The following is a 15,571-nucleotide window of genomic DNA, read 5'->3' as shown; positions in this document are numbered from 1 at the left end:
CGTTCCACTGGAAATGAACAGGTGCAAGGACTGGACTGAAAAAGCAGCCAAGGTCCAAAATATGTCTTTTAAAGACGTCCTTGAGAACTACTGCTCAATAGCACTTTAAAAATAAAAGTCTGGCTCCTTGGAAGCAAAATATAAAGAAAAGAGGGGTGACTCAAGACTTTTGCACTGTATTTAAAATTAACCTATTATGTTTCTAGGTCCATACTTTCATCTTAGACCATTATTCCAATGTCTTTGCCAATCATTGTTACAAATAATCCTCTACCACCTTGTACTTGTACCCTTTTAGTTAATTGTTCTCTTTGAAACAAGCTCTTAGCTTCCTTCACCCTCCACTAAAACCAGCTTTCTTCTCAATATCTTTCTCATACACAGGCTTGTATGGCACATGGGTGGGGCTTCTGTGCTCACAACTAAATGTATGTACCTGAGAAGACCATAGTAAGGATATCGCATCGCACCATGCAGAACCAAGAGTAGAAAAAAAACTTCTGAAACTAATAGCAGTCTTAAGTCTGGGCTCTTTTCAGCCCACTGACGTAATTACAGTGCTCAAAACAATGAAGGTAACCTTTAATGATCCCAGTACAACACAGAACAGTACAGGGATGAAACCCCCAGAGCAACTGTTGGACTTTATGCTGTTAAAGCAGCCAAATACTCAAATACTGTCCAGGAGCTCAGCATCATGCTATCATTTTCATTTCTAAAAGCACGCAAAATGAATTCACAGTGGTTTGAGGTTCCAGCCTGGCCTGGTTGATATCCCTGAAGTGATTTGGTGTTATACTGTGAGGACGAAGTGTTCCTTTTTGAGCAGTAAACTTAAACTTTGGCCAAGTGTAATCTGAGCATCAAGCATGTAACAGCACATACATGACAGAAAATAAAGGAAAGTATTATAGGTCCTGTATTAAAAAGAAACACGAGCCAGTAGTTAAATTAATGACATATGACAGCAAAGATAATGGAACATTTTCCATAGACTTTATTATAGTTGTTTTTTTTCCACTAACAGGTATACACAACGCTCTAACTGTCATGGCTTTTTTGTCTTAAATACTCTCCGCTCATAAAGAAAAACTGTAAAAATATTTAATTATAACTAATTAAAAGATCTCTTCAGGGGCTGGACTTGGAAGGGTGTACAGGTATGAGGGGATGGAGGTGGGTGGGGATTCGTCTGTGGTCCTTATCTGAGAAGCTGCGTGGATTTGGGGGGGAGGGGGACTGAAAAAGGGTCGAAGGGTCACGTTACATCCAGCAGGGCTTTCACCGCGAAGACGGGGTGGTGTTACCATTTAAAGAAAACCTAAAAGAACGACATGAAGCAGCAGGTCAGAATAAGATAAATGTGTATTTGCTGTTCAATATTAAACAGCCTAGCTGAGACGGCGGTACATCACCTGCACACTCTTTCCATCACATGTGTAACGAGACGGTCAGAGATGCCCGGACAGGACTCCTCTGCCAGGTTGAAGGCATTCTCCAGTTCCTCAATGGCTCCTACTCCGCCGCCACTTGCCCGCCGCTTCTCCTTCAACTGGTGGTAAAGGAAAATTCAAACAGGAACGATTTAGTATGCTGTGGAGTGAGAAAAAAGAAAGAAAAAAAACCCAACTTCCTGCTGTTTAGAGTAAATATAATGAAACGGGTTCTGTGGGTGCAAGCTTTTTATTAATATCATAACAAGGCCCACTTCACTCTTACCTGTTAATGGTAAAAAACAAGGCAGAGATTCACGGTGTCATGATGTTGGCCCTCTGTCTAAATCAGAGGTCAGCAACCTGTGGCTCACGTTAGCCACAGGTTACAATTAGGGTTGACCGTAGCCCTATTGATACAAATACTATATATATTGATTTATCCTCTCCCAATTACATCTGTCATCCGCCTGTTTGTCCCCCGTTACCCGTGTGTGCTTCTTTTTTTTTATCCAACTGTTTGCTAGCAGGAGCTAAAATGCCTCTTGATGCTGAAGGTTGCCGACGCCCAGTCTAAATGAATCTAAAGGCCGCTGTCGGCCGCTTCCTTGCCACAAGGGGTCGCCACACTAGGTAATGCTGCATGTTTGATTTGGCAGTCTTAAATTGGATGCCCTTCTTTTTGGACCCTAGTGACCTTTCAATTGTCAAGCAAATATGCTGACTACTACATTTTGTCTAAATTAATCTGAGATTGTATAAAAAGCAACAGTATGGCCTACCTCTCTGAAGGTGGGTGTTACCAAAGCAGACAAGCACTGTGACTTTGGTTGCCTTTTCACAGAATCTCCTGACTGCAAAGAGAAAACAGAGCGTAAGAAAGGAAAAAAAGATTTGACCTGGTGTTGCCGTCTCTCTCTGTCTGCCTTACCTCTGAATCTGTGTGCGTGTAGCCCTTCTGTAACTTGTTCATAGAGGTGGGCCTGACTGTGGGGAAGGTCCACATGGGACACTGATCTACGTCACCATCAGCATCCCTGAAAGAACAGGACACAAAGAGGAAAAAGATTGAAAGGAAGAGTCAAACATACCCCTGAAACCCTGACAGAAACACCCTGATTGTTAATGCAAATAAGTGTGATGTTGTTGAGACTAACATGTCCGAGTCGTCAGAGCTGGACTCCTCCCCGTGTCCCTCTGATTTCCAGCGGCGGTAGCGGTCAATCAGCTCTGTCAAATAAGCTGTCTTCTTGGTGTAACGTGTGATAAACTTGTGTTTCAGAAGCTCTTTGGCTGTTGGCCTCTGTGCAGATAAGAAATTCAGTTCGATTCAATTCCATTTATACAGCGTCAAATCACAACAACTGTTGCCTCAAGGTGCTTTATATTGTAGTGAATAAAAACATGAGGAGCATAAAAATGTACAACCAAGGGTAATATCACACAGCCCATAGTTTTTTGAAGCTGGAGTGCTGTTGTCTACAAACACAGGCTAAAGCAAGCTTCAGTGTCAAATTACTCAGAAAGGTTTTGGCGCCTTTCAAGAGCACACGTTGGATCATGTTGGAATATTTGAGAAACAACCAGAACAATCTCTAATTCCTATTAAGGACCGGACATGCTAATCCAAAATACTTGGTAGGATAAAGAATTCATGTTCAATTTGTCTCAGTGCAGCAGTTATTACCAGATGTATGATGCTGATGTATGTTGGTGTTTTACTCACAAAACGGGGGTCTTTATTTAGACAAGCCTCTACAAATTCTTTAAAGGGTTTGCTGTAAGGGCCTTCCAATGTGGGTGGAGTGTTTTTGGGGATTAGGAAGAGGACTCTCATGGGGTGTAGATCAGAGTTGGGGGGTTCCCCTTTGGCCAACTCAATGGCGGTGATGCCCAGAGACCAGATATCAGCCTGGGTGGGTAAAGACATAAAGAGTTGTTTGAGGCATCAAAATTCAGTTCCTGTTGGTTAACATCAAAATGATCTCTCTTCATGCTCTCAGTATAGACACAGCTTGTTCACAAACGTTTGCTCACCTTAAAGTCGTAGGCTGACTGCTTAATGACCTCTGGGGCCATCCAGAAAGGCGTGCCGACAAATGTGTTCCTCTTGATCTGAGTGTCTGTCAGCTGTCCCGCCACCCCAAAATCTGCTAGCTTCACATCACCCTGCTCTGACAAGAGCACATTGGCAGCTGGGAGAAAGGCAGAAAAGACAGACAGTTAAAATACAACCTAAAGTATCTGGGTCTGCTTTTTGTATCTGTTACAGCAGTCTGGTTAACATAACGTGCTAAAAATAAGATGAGGCCAGAACATCTGAGATAATGAGTAACAATGTTGTTACAGCTTATTCAGGCCAACTGTCAATTTTGAAATCTAAAATGAATTAATAATTAATTTTAGATTTTGGAGACTGGAGTGCTGCATTCAATTTCACAAGGAACTGTAGATAAAAGGAGAAAATCAGCACAAGAACACAAATAATACGGAGAATAAATCCACCCCACCAAGTAATACACCCAAGTTTTAAACTCCTTATTTGTGCGATTACTTAATTACAAAGTGTTACATTCTTTCATAACAAGGAAAGAAGAGAGCAGAAAAAGCTCCACACACAGGAATATGTAAAAGTGTATACAATTCGCACACGCAGCATGTTGTGAGATTTCGAGCTCACAGATGGTGTTAAAAATGTACACAGCTTGTTGGCATATTTCAGTGTGTGCACTTCTTCTCTGCAGCATCTGGTTAAGGCTGGCTGTGCAGCAGCTCTCTTATCACAGCGTTCAGTTGTTGACATAAAACGTTGGATCACAGCATTGAGTCTTGTACTCACAAGAGCGTACGCTATAAACCAGCTTTGAATTATACCTGAGTTTGTACCAGCGCAGAGCTTGACAACTGTGTTAGCTGACAGCTATGAGACTCTTTGGGTTTGTTCACACCTATAGTTTGTTTTCTCTGGTATAGTTGGTGAGTTTGTAAACTTGGAGTTCTCCCCTATGATTTGGTATCTTTTCACAAAGAGAGAGAAAAAAAACAAAACACGTCAGGATGTTCAGTCCGCTCACTGGACAGATGTGTAAATATAGAAAGAAGGTGCTGTGTTCTGGACTATTGGAGAATACGTAAAATTTACTTTCATTTCACGGATAGCTGCTAGCCCATACAGACCTTTGCACAACTCTAGTACCTTGCTGCATCCCTGACTACACAGCATACGTACCTACAGGAAGTTTTTTTTTAAAATCTCAAACTTGTAACCTGGTAATTTGTTTGGGTCGACTACCAGGAACATATTCACATCATAAATAAACTATTCTTGAGTTCATTTAGAACTGCACCAAGACAACCTCTTCCAAAGGGTCTATGTGCGGCTGTTTTGGTCTGTGCCCGAGTGCGATAACTCGGTTCACATCTGCACAAACAAACTTCACCAAGGGATCAAATGAACCAGTTTGATTTAAAAGGACCGAACACCGTAAAGATTGAAGTGAGTGCTCATTACCTTTGATATCTCTGTGAATCTTCCTTTCAGAGTGCAGATACTCCAGCCCCTTTAGTATTTCCCTCAGTATAGTAGCAATGTAAGTTTCTTCAAGAGGCCCTGGACGCAGCTAGGATGGTGACAGTGCGACAAAAGGATGAGTTTTCTTTCTCGAGTATGAAAAGTGCACTATTGGAGGAGTTGTCTAAAACTTTGTAAGCTGCATAAAAATAGAAATCTACTTACTAGATCCAGAGCAGATCCTCCACCTAAATACTCCATGATAATCCACAGCTTTGTTCCCTATGGCAGGAGGAAACAATTGAAGGAACAAACCACTGCATGTGTTTGCATCTTTAATCATCTGTGCAAGTGTCACTTCAGTATTTACATTATCTCACCTTCAGATATGAGCCATAATACTTTGTAACATAAGGACTGTCGCACTGGCTCAGCACCGTGATCTCCTGCTGAATGTCTTCTATCTCATCCTCTGCCTCCTCCAGGTCTATAATTTTAATGGCCACCACCTCCTTTGTGCGGTTGTTGATGCCTTTGTAGACCTCTCCAAACGAACCCTTGCCGATCCGCTCCTGCTTGGTGAAGTACTCCTCAGGGTCCAACCGAGTATTCTGGCCCAGTGAGAGCAAAAGGATTTAAGTACAGAGTATATACCACGGTGATAGCCCCCCGTAGTTTAATGTGTGTGGGCGAGTCTCAACACAGAAGCCATGTTCACAGTTGTCCCTTATCTCCATATTATAGTGTTTGCATGCACTGCCCAAATATAAAATATGATTTATAATTAACCTTCTTATCTATGCCAGTGCCCATCTATTCAGTCACATCCCTTTATAATTACCTAGACTCTAGATCGAGCTTTGTGCCAGGATGTAATTTAAGAAGTGTGACTCCTGAAAGTTCAGTGGTTTTGTCTTTCCATAACAGCAGGAAATGAGCAATGATTTGCGAACAAAGACGCCTTCAAAGAAGTCACTAAGTTTAAAAAATATTGAGTATCTTAGTAATTAAGACTCAACTCTAAAAGCCCAACTCTGAAAAAATAAAATGTTATTACACACTCATACAAGATCAGAGATTATTATTACATATTTGTCATTTGTTGATGGCTTTGTCAGTTGTACACCTGACTGCGCCACCGGCAAGAACATTATATATACATAAATTCACATCTGTGGATACTAACACTTGCTTTTATGGCCTAGCCCACCACCCGGGTTATTCATGGAAAGCCTGAGAAGCATCGGGGGTTCGGCTTGTCTTGGATAAGAAGCAGGGAGGTGACAGTTGGAGAAAAGATCATTTCTCTACCTGGTTCTGCATGTCTCGAAGGTGTGCCATCCCCTCGGCTGGTTGGACGGGAGAGGGACGGCCACAGTCCTGTCTTCCAATAGTCAATAAATTGTCCTTTCGGGTTTTTCCTCCCCTCGTAGCTGTCTAGGAAGCTAGCTAGGCTGGCTAGCCAACTAGATAAACACCCAGTCTCCTGGCTTTAACGGGGCTGTCACTCCGCGCACTGTTTTCGGCCTCCGGGTAAAACGGAGGACTGAGCAGCCGAGCTACTGACCGAGAGACTCCATGAGTATCGGTGGTCCGAAACAGAGGGGAAAAATAGCTCTTTCCGTGAATTAATAATTAATTCATTTCAAGAAGCGCTTAGCCCGTTGTTCAATTGAAGCTTGAGGAGGACAAAATAATGGCCCAGATCGAGAACGCATGCGCGAAGTTTTTTTTTTTAGTTCGTTGAATTGTGGGAGTTGTATTTCTACATGCTTTAGAGACATGTTTCTTCAAACCTTTCAAGTTTTTCCTGTACTGAAAATGGTACACGGAAAAAATAAAATAAAATAAAACTACATTCACAATTTTAAATGACAAAAACACGTGATCTCGTTGAAAACAGTTCTAACAGATCTAACTATATATACATCACTACCATCACATAATACCATACATGCTGCCAGACAGCATTAGAACACCACTGAGGATTCATTACATACAAAAATAGAAAATGAACAAGTTCAATTCAATTTAAAGCTGAAATAAGTTTAAATTACATTTTGTGGAAATGATTGTGTGTGTTTTCTCCGTATGATTGATAGAAGAGGAACTGGGAATTCAAATTAAGGCAAATCAAATTAAGCAGATGCAGACAACTGATGGTTGGATTTACCCAAAGTGTTATGTGGGAGTAAATCTTAGTGTTTGTCTCTGTGATGAAGCTATAATAGTATAAATTTGAGCACAGTGGATAGTGTGGACAAAGAGGATGTCAACACACATATTAACAAGACATTCAAACATCTTTTGAGTGTTTACATTTTATTTTGCTTTTATTTATTAATCAAAACTTTGTGCACAAGCTGTCATACATAGACATTATACCTAAAGACGTCATCCACAAACTGCTGATATCTACAATACAAAAGGTCCAGGTTCATTAAAATGCAATTTTCCTTTCCATCAGACTTTAAACCTGCACACGAAGTAAACCATCTAGCTACCAAAACACCCCAGCAACGACTGGCCGGTTGGCGCATTTTAACCCAGACACTGAAGCAATGTCCCGCATCTTAATCGGCCCTAGTGTGGCCCACACAAACAGATTTTTTACCCCCCCACACTTTGTTGGGATGTGGTCACCCTTCTTTTTTCCCGTGACGTTGGCTACTTTCATTTGAAAAACATCTTATTTTTGCAGTTCAGACAAATTAACTTCTGTCACTATAAAAATAAAATAAACTACAACCAACTTACGTAAATAAAGCTCGTTAATCTGCTAATTTAAAGTGTCCATTGCGTTTCACCAACTCTTGCGGCTGGCGGTGCACTTCATAGTAACCGCCCCGGCGGTCACGCGGGGTAGTATTAACAGCTACACCCACACTAGCTAGAAGCGTAGAGAGCTTTCGCTGAGTCCGTCTCGGTGGGTGGTTTGTGGAGTCCCTGATGCTGTTTGTATGACAGCACGAACAGCGTGTTGGCGCATGTCAGTTTAAACCCTGGTGGTAAAACCATAACGGTGAGTATTGACAGGACAGACCTCTGGTTTACCAGCATGTCAGTGCAGACAGTCAGCGGCTTACAGCGCACTGTTTAATTAGCTAAAAGGGATAGCATCGTCTGTTAAACGATTGTCAAGCATAGCGACAAGCTAGATAGCTAACATACAAGCTAGACATGGCGTCTTGCGTGGATTTTCACTCAGTGACATTGAAGCGGCTTGCCAGCAACAGCTTCACCTCATGTCGCTGTTATGTAACATGAAATGCTATTTCTTGTACTGTACTCATTAGCTTGAACCTAAACTCACTACCTTACACTGGAGCAGATGCCTTTTGCACGGGCTAATGATCGTGTTTAAAGTTTAGGTAGCACCATTTGCTACTGAGCTAATTGGCTAAATTCAGGGTTAACTGCAGTATGTGTTTTATTGTAAATTGGCATATCATAAAAAATCAGCCAAGATATGAAAAATGTCTTATTTAAAACGGGGCATTAAGTTGAGCTTATATTTCTGAACTCTTAGAGACAGTCACACTCACACCCTCACTTTGTTTGGTTAATATCTGTATGTGAGTTTCATTTGTTTCCCATTTTGTGGGTTATCAGCTGGATGAGTGGGGCAACTTTCACTACCCCCTCTGTAGAGGTGGCTGAGATGAATCGCATCCATTTTGAGCTGGAGTATACAGAGGGCATCAGCCAGCGCATGCGAATCCCAGAGACCCTCAAAGTGGCCCCAGAGAGCCAAACAGGGTCCATGCAACTTCAGCAGCCCTTGCCCACTCATACAGCTCTGATGCAGGTTCCTGAGAGGATCGTCGTTGCAGGTGAGGATGACAGTTGGCAGTCATGTTTCAGGTATTATGTTTAAATCATGTATATCAAGTATTTGGTGAGGAAAAAAAAAGTAGTACATTAAGGGAAACAACTGTTAACAGCTGAAAGTGGAAACCATGACATATGGGCCCATATGCTGTATAAAAATTTCATGACCCCTTTTTTTCTGTAGGTGATGACGAGGATCCTCGATTTGCATGTCCAAGAGACTTGGATCTGATTCAGTCCATCCCTCCTGTGGACCTCCTGAACATGAAGGCCCCTCCACGTGTCCTCACCCTTACCGAGCAGCCTCTGGACTCTCTTGAAACCGACCAAACTGTCAACTCACAGCGCAATCCCAGCCAAGCGGTATGGTTTCTTTCAGCGTAATTTCAACTTCCTTCTCAGAATATTGAATTTTCTTCTCTCATTATATTCAAAACTTTAAGTGGATCCATAGTGTGGTGGTATACTACATTTGCCTTATCCTGAAATTATGGTTCAGCAGTGTTAGTGCATTGGGAGTATGCTGGCACTCCGTTGGCCTGTCTACTTGCAGAGAGTGTCTGTTGTCGATAGAGGCACTGTACAAAGTATGTGGTACAACCGGTCTGTGGGGTACTTTTGCTTGTGCTGTTATTGGTATGTCAGCCAGCTGCAGAGTAGAGTGAAGTTATAATCTACAAAGAGCTGAAGTGAGTGTTAAACAATGTAACATATTCACTGCACCCACTGTCTGTACTTCTCATGAGCTATCTTTTGATCTGTGATTTTTTTTTTTTTTTTTTTTTTTCCTCTTACTATCCTCCCATTCCTGGTGAACTCCATTGCCACTCCCTTGCCTGTTCTGGCCCACTTGTCAGTCAATCAGCTTTTGAGTAATGCAGTGGGGATTTTGGAAGATTGCACACATGTTTGTACATTGTTTCTAGGGTAGGGATGTTCCTGGCAACTAATTTCTCAGTTGAATAAACAAGGGAAAAAAATTAGACTAACTGACTCATATAAAACTAAGAAACACTCAGATATCAAGTTATATTTTAGAACTGTTTAAGGTCTATAACTCTCTAAACAAAAGAATTTTAAATCATAAATCATATTCTTGATTTATGAATAACGGTGCTGAATTGTACGGGCATTGTACATTGTCAACATTGCATGTTACACACCAGACAATGAAGAAGGAAAAACACTTAAACTGATGTTAAATATAGTATATAAATGTGTTACTACAAAAGCAAGTTCACATATTATTAAATGTGACAAGTTAACAACAGAAAAACCAAGGAGTTGAACTGAAAAATGTGGTGCATTTTGTCGAGCATTATGAATGATGCACACTGTTCAAAAATTCATGGCAACCACTTCAGTAAAAGTTAAAATCTAAAATAACAAAACAACAAATAATCCAGCCATTTTCTTTTCCCCCGCTTATCTGAAGTAGGGTTGCGAGGCCAGCAGCCGAAGCAGGGAAGCCTAAACCTCCCTCTCTCTCCTCCAGTTTATCCAGGGAAACGTCCAGTTGTTCTCAGGTCAGGTGATTAAATATAGTCTGTAAAGCAGGTCCTGGTTCTACCCAGTGGCCTCCTCCCAGTAGGACATGACCAACAGAGCACCTTACCCAGGAGGCATCATCCTCAGCTGGATCCTTTTGATGTGAAGGAGCAGTGGCTCTACTCTGAGCCCCTCCCAAATGACTGAACTCCTCATTCTATTGCTAAGGAAGTGCCCACTGACCTTTTGGAGAGGGCACATTTCCACCGCTTGTATCTTTTGCCTTTAAAAGAACAGTAACAGTGTAAACAAAGAGATCAGGCCATGATGAACAGATTTACGGCTTTTATCAACAATGATGCTCCCTCTGGTGGCAGGTGGCTGCATAGCAATTTACCGGCATTTGGCTTCAATCAAAATTTAAAACAATTTAGATTATACTACTAGTACGTCTGATAATGATTTGTGATAATAGCGAGGATTAAGTGTTTAGTCAAAGAGTCCCGCAAATCCCAACTTAAGGGAAATGCTAAATGCAAAAAGGACACGATTGCAGTACCATAAATTACCCCGTTTGAACCTGTGAGGAGACAACAGAGTCTCAAGGGTTTAGGCACCAGGATAAATCAGATACGCAGAGCTACCTGCTGTGGCAACTCCTTATGAATAAGTGAGCAGCAACTAGTATACACAGCATTATTTTTACTTTATTAGGATTACCATTTCAGATATTCCTTGATGGTGGTTTTAAAGGTGTTGCTTTTTTATCCCAACATATTGATCCTTTCTTACAAAAACTGCCTGGAGTTGTGGGATTTATGAGACGCAATGAAAACTGAACATGATTATTTATTTTTTTAATTTTAAGAAGTCTCTTTGTGCAATGCTGCACATCTTCCCATTCTGATCTCTCTGTGGAGTGTGGTTTGTGGTTCTTAACACACAATTGAAAAATAATCAATTTGTAAATGGTGAAAAGTAATTAATAATCGCACATTCTTCTGTAGGAAAAACTTCAATCAAGTGGCCAAAATCACTGATTTCTTTTTCCAGTCAGTTTGACTGAACTAAGTGGGATTCATCAATATAGAAAACACGCGTTGCTGCAAACTGAGCTTGATGTTATTTCAATTTTGTGTTTAACAACAGGCCAACTTTCATGGTCGGCCTCGAAGGGAGCGCAGCACGAGTGAGAACGTATCCGCCCGTCACAGCAGTCAGATCAGCAGAGGCGATGTAAGGTATGAGCACAGCCACGTTTGAAACGCTGCTTCTTCACCACTGCCTTTCCAATGCAACGCTTTCTTTCACTCTTGGTTGATTTATAAAAAATGTCTTCTTTGTTTTAACGTTTCTCCCCACTTATCTCCCTGCCAGTGTAACCCCTTCCCCTTCTGCCCCCCCAGTCCGTTTGTGTCCTCCCCTCTGTTCCCCCGAGGATGTAAACATCAACCTGTTTACAGCTGCTGGGCTCCTGTCGTACATCCAGTCAACGACACGTCGTGCTTACCAGCAGGTCCTTGAAGTCCTTGATGACAGCCATCGCAGGTATGTGTTTTTTCTTTATTAATTTCTTTTTTGGCTGAATTAGTTACAAATCTTTGCATTAAGAAAGATGTGTTAATGTTTCTTATTAAAAGAAGTGACATTTAAAGCTTGCATATGTCACAGTCCTGACTTGTGTACGTCCCCCTTTGTTTGATGTGTAACCTACATGTTTGATGACTTTAGTTCACACGAAAGAAATCATGGATTATAAATAAATAAATAGAATGCAATGACTTGAAAATCTCAAATATGTGTGTTTAAATGTTGAAACTTAGAATATGTACCATTATAGAAAAAACATTAGTGTGAATAATTCGGACCCCACACAGCGTTCTGATAGCTGTTTATAATTTTTATTTGTGCTACACGCAGAAGCAATCAGCTTCGGCGCCAACATCCCAGCACGGTCAGCTTTTCACCTGCTGAGCCAGGGGGACCACACCTCTGCCACAATTAGTTCATTTTGAATTTGATGGCAGCAACACATTTAAAAAAACAGTTGAGACAGGGTCATGTTTATCACTGTGTAGCATCCCCTCTTCTCTTAACAACAGCATGTAAATTTCTGGTGATTGAGGATAGCAGTTACTGCACTTTTGGGAGAGGAAAGTTGTCCCACTCTTGTCTGATAGATGATTCTAGTTGCTCAGCAATCCCAGGTCTCCTGTGTCATATTTTTCATTTCATGATGCTCCAAATGTTTCCAGTCAGTTCAAACCTGGTTTAGCATCATCTTGCTGAAGTACACAAGGCCTTCTCTGAAAAAGACATTATCTGGATGGGAGCACATGTTGCCCAAATACCTGTATATACCTTTTAGCTGTAATGGTGCCTTTCCACATGTGCAAGCTGCCAGTTCCATAGGCACTGATGCAACGCCATACTATCAGAGATGCAGGCTTGTGAACTGAAAGCTGATAATAAGCCAGTTGGTCCCTCTCCTCTTTAGTCCAGTGGAGGTGGCATCCTTGTTTTCCAAATGGAATTTCAAGTTTTTCACCTGATCACAGGTTTCCACTTCTGCCTTAAGTTACTATTGTGGATGTAATGATGAATTGTTCCCACACAGTGATTTCTAAGTGTTCCTGAGCCCAAGTTGTGATTCCCACAACATGTCTGTTTTTAATGCAGTGCTGCCTGAAATATTGATTTTCAGCTGTTTAAGTGGAGATTTTTGTAGAATATCAGATTTTTAAAATGATAATATGTATTGGAGATAATGAGTGGTTCCTCCAACTGTTTCTGTTTAGTACCACTTTCATTTCCAGCCTTTTGTTGACGCTGTCTCAACTTTATTAGGCTGTGTTGCTGCCGTCGAACACAAACTGCCAGTATTTTTAATGAGTTTGTTGGAACATTTGACGTGTTTTCTATGTTCTGTTGTGAATAAAAGATGGTTTTCTGGGATTTGCAAATCATTGCATTTTGCTTTATATTTTACACAGCATCCCAGCCTTTTGGAATTGGGGTTAAAGTTTTAATACATGAACATCTTTGTAACTTGTTCACAGTTTCTGAGCTGAGAAAGAAGTCAAATATAAATGTTATTACCAGGGATGCACCAACTTTTAAAAGAACAGTTTTGATTATAGCTGTTTGTTGTTGCTGTTTGTCATTGTTTCATAGTCTGTGAGCCCTTTACCACACTGTTTTAAGCACAAATTCAATCATATGAACGTATGAAGCTGAGCACATTCACCTATGCCTGAGGCCAGCAGTCATAGATGAATGTGATCTGCATGTATATAGTGAGTAGGCATCAAGTTCAATACTGGTCACAAAATCATCAAATCCCTCATTAAGGGCCTGAATGAAGATGTGTTCATCTCCACAGGACACACCTGGATCTGGCCCTGGATTTAAACCCTGATGAGTCTGGCTTAGTGGATGCCTCCTCACTGCGACGACAGGTAATGTCTCATATGCTTGCTTTCTGCGTGAATGAAAAGGGGCAGGCGATGCATAATTTATGCATTGTCCCAATGTATTTATCTTACTTTCAGGTTTACGGTAAACTATGATGTAATGTATAGATATGGCTCCTTTGGAAGGATGCTGACAGAGCTGCACGCAGCAAGTGTTCAGTTACAGTTATTAGACACTCGACTCTAAACAAACAAAAATAAGGAACACAAATACTAACTGAAGAAGTAAGAAGGTATACAGAGATTTTATTTGAGAGTGGGAGTATTGTTTAACTGTTAGTGGCTATATTTCTCTGTGCACTGCAATGAAACACAACCAGATGTGGAGATTTCTCTGCGCATGTTTCAGTAAATCTTAGTTAGGCCCAGCACAGGAGGAAGTGTTTCGCCTTTTTTAAAATGTTAAAAAAAAAATCTGTTTTTTCAGATTGTGAAGTTGAATCGGCGTTTGCAGCTGTTGGAGGAAGAAAACAAAGAACGCTCAAAGCGAGAGGTGATCCTGTATTCTGCCACTGTGGCTTTCTGGCTCATTAACACTTGGATCTGGTTCCGTCGCTAGACGGATTCTCCCAAAACACTGGAAACCAAAGCAGTTCCCTGTTAAAGATGTGATCACTGATTTATAGCAAATTCTATATGGAAGTTTATCCTAAACACGTCAGTCTCGGCACTCATGAGGTAATACATGAGGCAGAAAAACATTTTCTGTTTGTCAAGTTGTTGTGACAGAATTTCACAGTAATTGCGGGCTTAGTGTCTCGCAGCACAAAAATTTGAAGTAAATAATTTTTTATAAATTGGCGAATGACTGGCAAGCCAAAGCACAATGACAATGCAACTGAATAATTTAGCAGCACCAACAACCACTTCAGTTAAGGTAACACTATCTCCAAAATGTGTCATATTTGAGAAGCTTACTCCACTGTCAAATTCTGTACCTATATTTTTGGTTTGAATCAGCCGTAAATGAAATACGGTACCAATTACACAAACAACTGTCAGCTGTTACTGATATGAATAGTTTATGCAAATATTACTGTGTGCACCTCTAAACTTGACAAATCCATTGCACATAATGAACTGGTGTTACAGTTGTGTAAATGAAATCTTTTAACGTGAACAAATTATTAGATGTTAAGTGACGAATGTTCTGGGAACTGTAGTTGCAGGACTGAACCTGACTTTTCTTTTGAAAGCAGGTCAGAAACTGCCATTCTTCCAGAAGTGTCAAACTGAACTGATTGACGCTAAAGATGCCATAACACTGACCCTTCGTTACTGGAAAAACTTCTTGTGTACATTAGACAGGCTTTTCAAATGCTGTAATCTGTCTTTAATGTTATTTATTTTAACGTTTTTCTCTAGGGATTGTCATATTGATTATTTGGTAACCAAAGTAACAAGGGTAGGGTACTGTGAAGTGCTGTTTTTCCATGCTGTCTGCTCATCTTTGTTCCCACCAAGTCACCTGCAAGATTAAACCATGGAATATGACATTTTATACATCATTTAGTGATACAAAGAGCCAGTGTGTGTATGATCATCCATAATAGATGTCAATCTTATTGAAATGATAAAAAACCCCCATCATTTTATTTTGATGATGATAATATAAATATGTATTTAATGCAGGTCTATTTATCACATATAATACTGAGGTGTCAGCAAAGAGTTGCTATGAGTTTTTCTTTGATGTCTGTGCCTACATGTCACATTTAAAGCTGGAGGTTGGAGTTAAACATTTAAATTGTTTTGTAATATAAGAACACACTTGATGTTTGTAAATATGTTTGATGTAATAAAAGATGGATGTCAGTTTCAGCCATATGTGTGTG

General features: G+C 40.7%; 2 protein-coding genes across 2 annotated transcripts; one reads left to right on the top strand and one right to left on the bottom strand.

Annotated features, from left to right (window-relative positions):
- Window positions 1-974: 974 nt before the first annotated feature.
- On the bottom strand, window positions 975-6,673 carry stk25b (serine/threonine kinase 25b). Its single transcript, XM_031749787.2, has 11 exons — window positions 6,256-6,673; window positions 5,325-5,555; window positions 5,170-5,226; window positions 4,945-5,053; window positions 3,471-3,628; window positions 3,160-3,345; window positions 2,591-2,736; window positions 2,365-2,470; window positions 2,216-2,287; window positions 1,416-1,552; window positions 975-1,321 (listed from the first exon to the last, which is right to left on the bottom strand). The coding sequence occupies exons 1-11, from the start codon at window positions 6,283-6,285 to the stop codon at window positions 1,282-1,284; spliced, it is 1,272 nt and encodes a 423-aa protein (XP_031605647.1). The 5' UTR covers window positions 6,286-6,673; the 3' UTR covers window positions 975-1,281.
- A 1,093-nt stretch (window positions 6,674-7,766) lies between these two features.
- On the top strand, window positions 7,767-15,557 carry LOC116328072 (mitochondrial fission factor homolog A-like). The gene is made up of 7 exons (XM_031749781.2): window positions 7,767-7,966; window positions 8,557-8,777; window positions 8,960-9,138; window positions 11,413-11,504; window positions 11,641-11,811; window positions 13,646-13,721; window positions 14,164-15,557. The coding sequence occupies exons 2-7, from the start codon at window positions 8,561-8,563 to the stop codon at window positions 14,293-14,295; spliced, it is 867 nt and encodes a 288-aa protein (XP_031605641.1). The 5' UTR covers window positions 7,767-7,966; window positions 8,557-8,560; the 3' UTR covers window positions 14,296-15,557.
- Window positions 15,558-15,571: the final 14 nt, after the last annotated feature.

This window comes from Oreochromis aureus, linkage group 18 (genome assembly GCF_013358895.1).
Source record: "Oreochromis aureus strain Israel breed Guangdong linkage group 18, ZZ_aureus, whole genome shotgun sequence".
NCBI classification, from domain to species: domain Eukaryota; kingdom Metazoa; phylum Chordata; class Actinopteri; order Cichliformes; family Cichlidae; genus Oreochromis; species Oreochromis aureus.
The sequence above is the reverse complement of the archived record's forward strand: the minus strand, read 5'-3'. Positions and strand labels throughout refer to the sequence as shown.

What these genes read in the sequence shown, in the direction of transcription:
- stk25b (XM_031749787.2), bottom strand. Translation starts at nt 6,285, where the DNA reads ATGGCACACCTTCGAGACATGCAGAACCAG. An exon ending in GAGGATCTGCTCTGGATCTA is followed by an intron (nt 5,054 to 5,169) that starts GTAAGTAGATTT and finishes TCACCATCCTAG; the next exon opens with CTGCGTCCAGGGCCTCTTGA. An exon ending in GTGATGGAAAGAGTGTGCAG is followed by an intron (nt 1,322 to 1,415) that starts GTGATGTACCGC and finishes TCGTTCTTTTAG; the next exon opens with GTTTTCTTTAAATGGTAACA.
- LOC116328072 (XM_031749781.2), top strand. Translation starts at nt 8,561, where the DNA reads ATGAGTGGGGCAACTTTCACTACCCCCTCTGTAGAGGTGGCTGAGATG. An exon ending in ATCAGCAGAGGCGATGTAAG is followed by an intron (nt 11,505 to 11,640) that starts GTATGAGCACAG and finishes TCTCCCTGCCAG; the next exon opens with TGTAACCCCTTCCCCTTCTG. An exon ending in CTTGATGACAGCCATCGCAG is followed by an intron (nt 11,812 to 13,645) that starts GTATGTGTTTTT and finishes TCATCTCCACAG; the next exon opens with GACACACCTGGATCTGGCCC.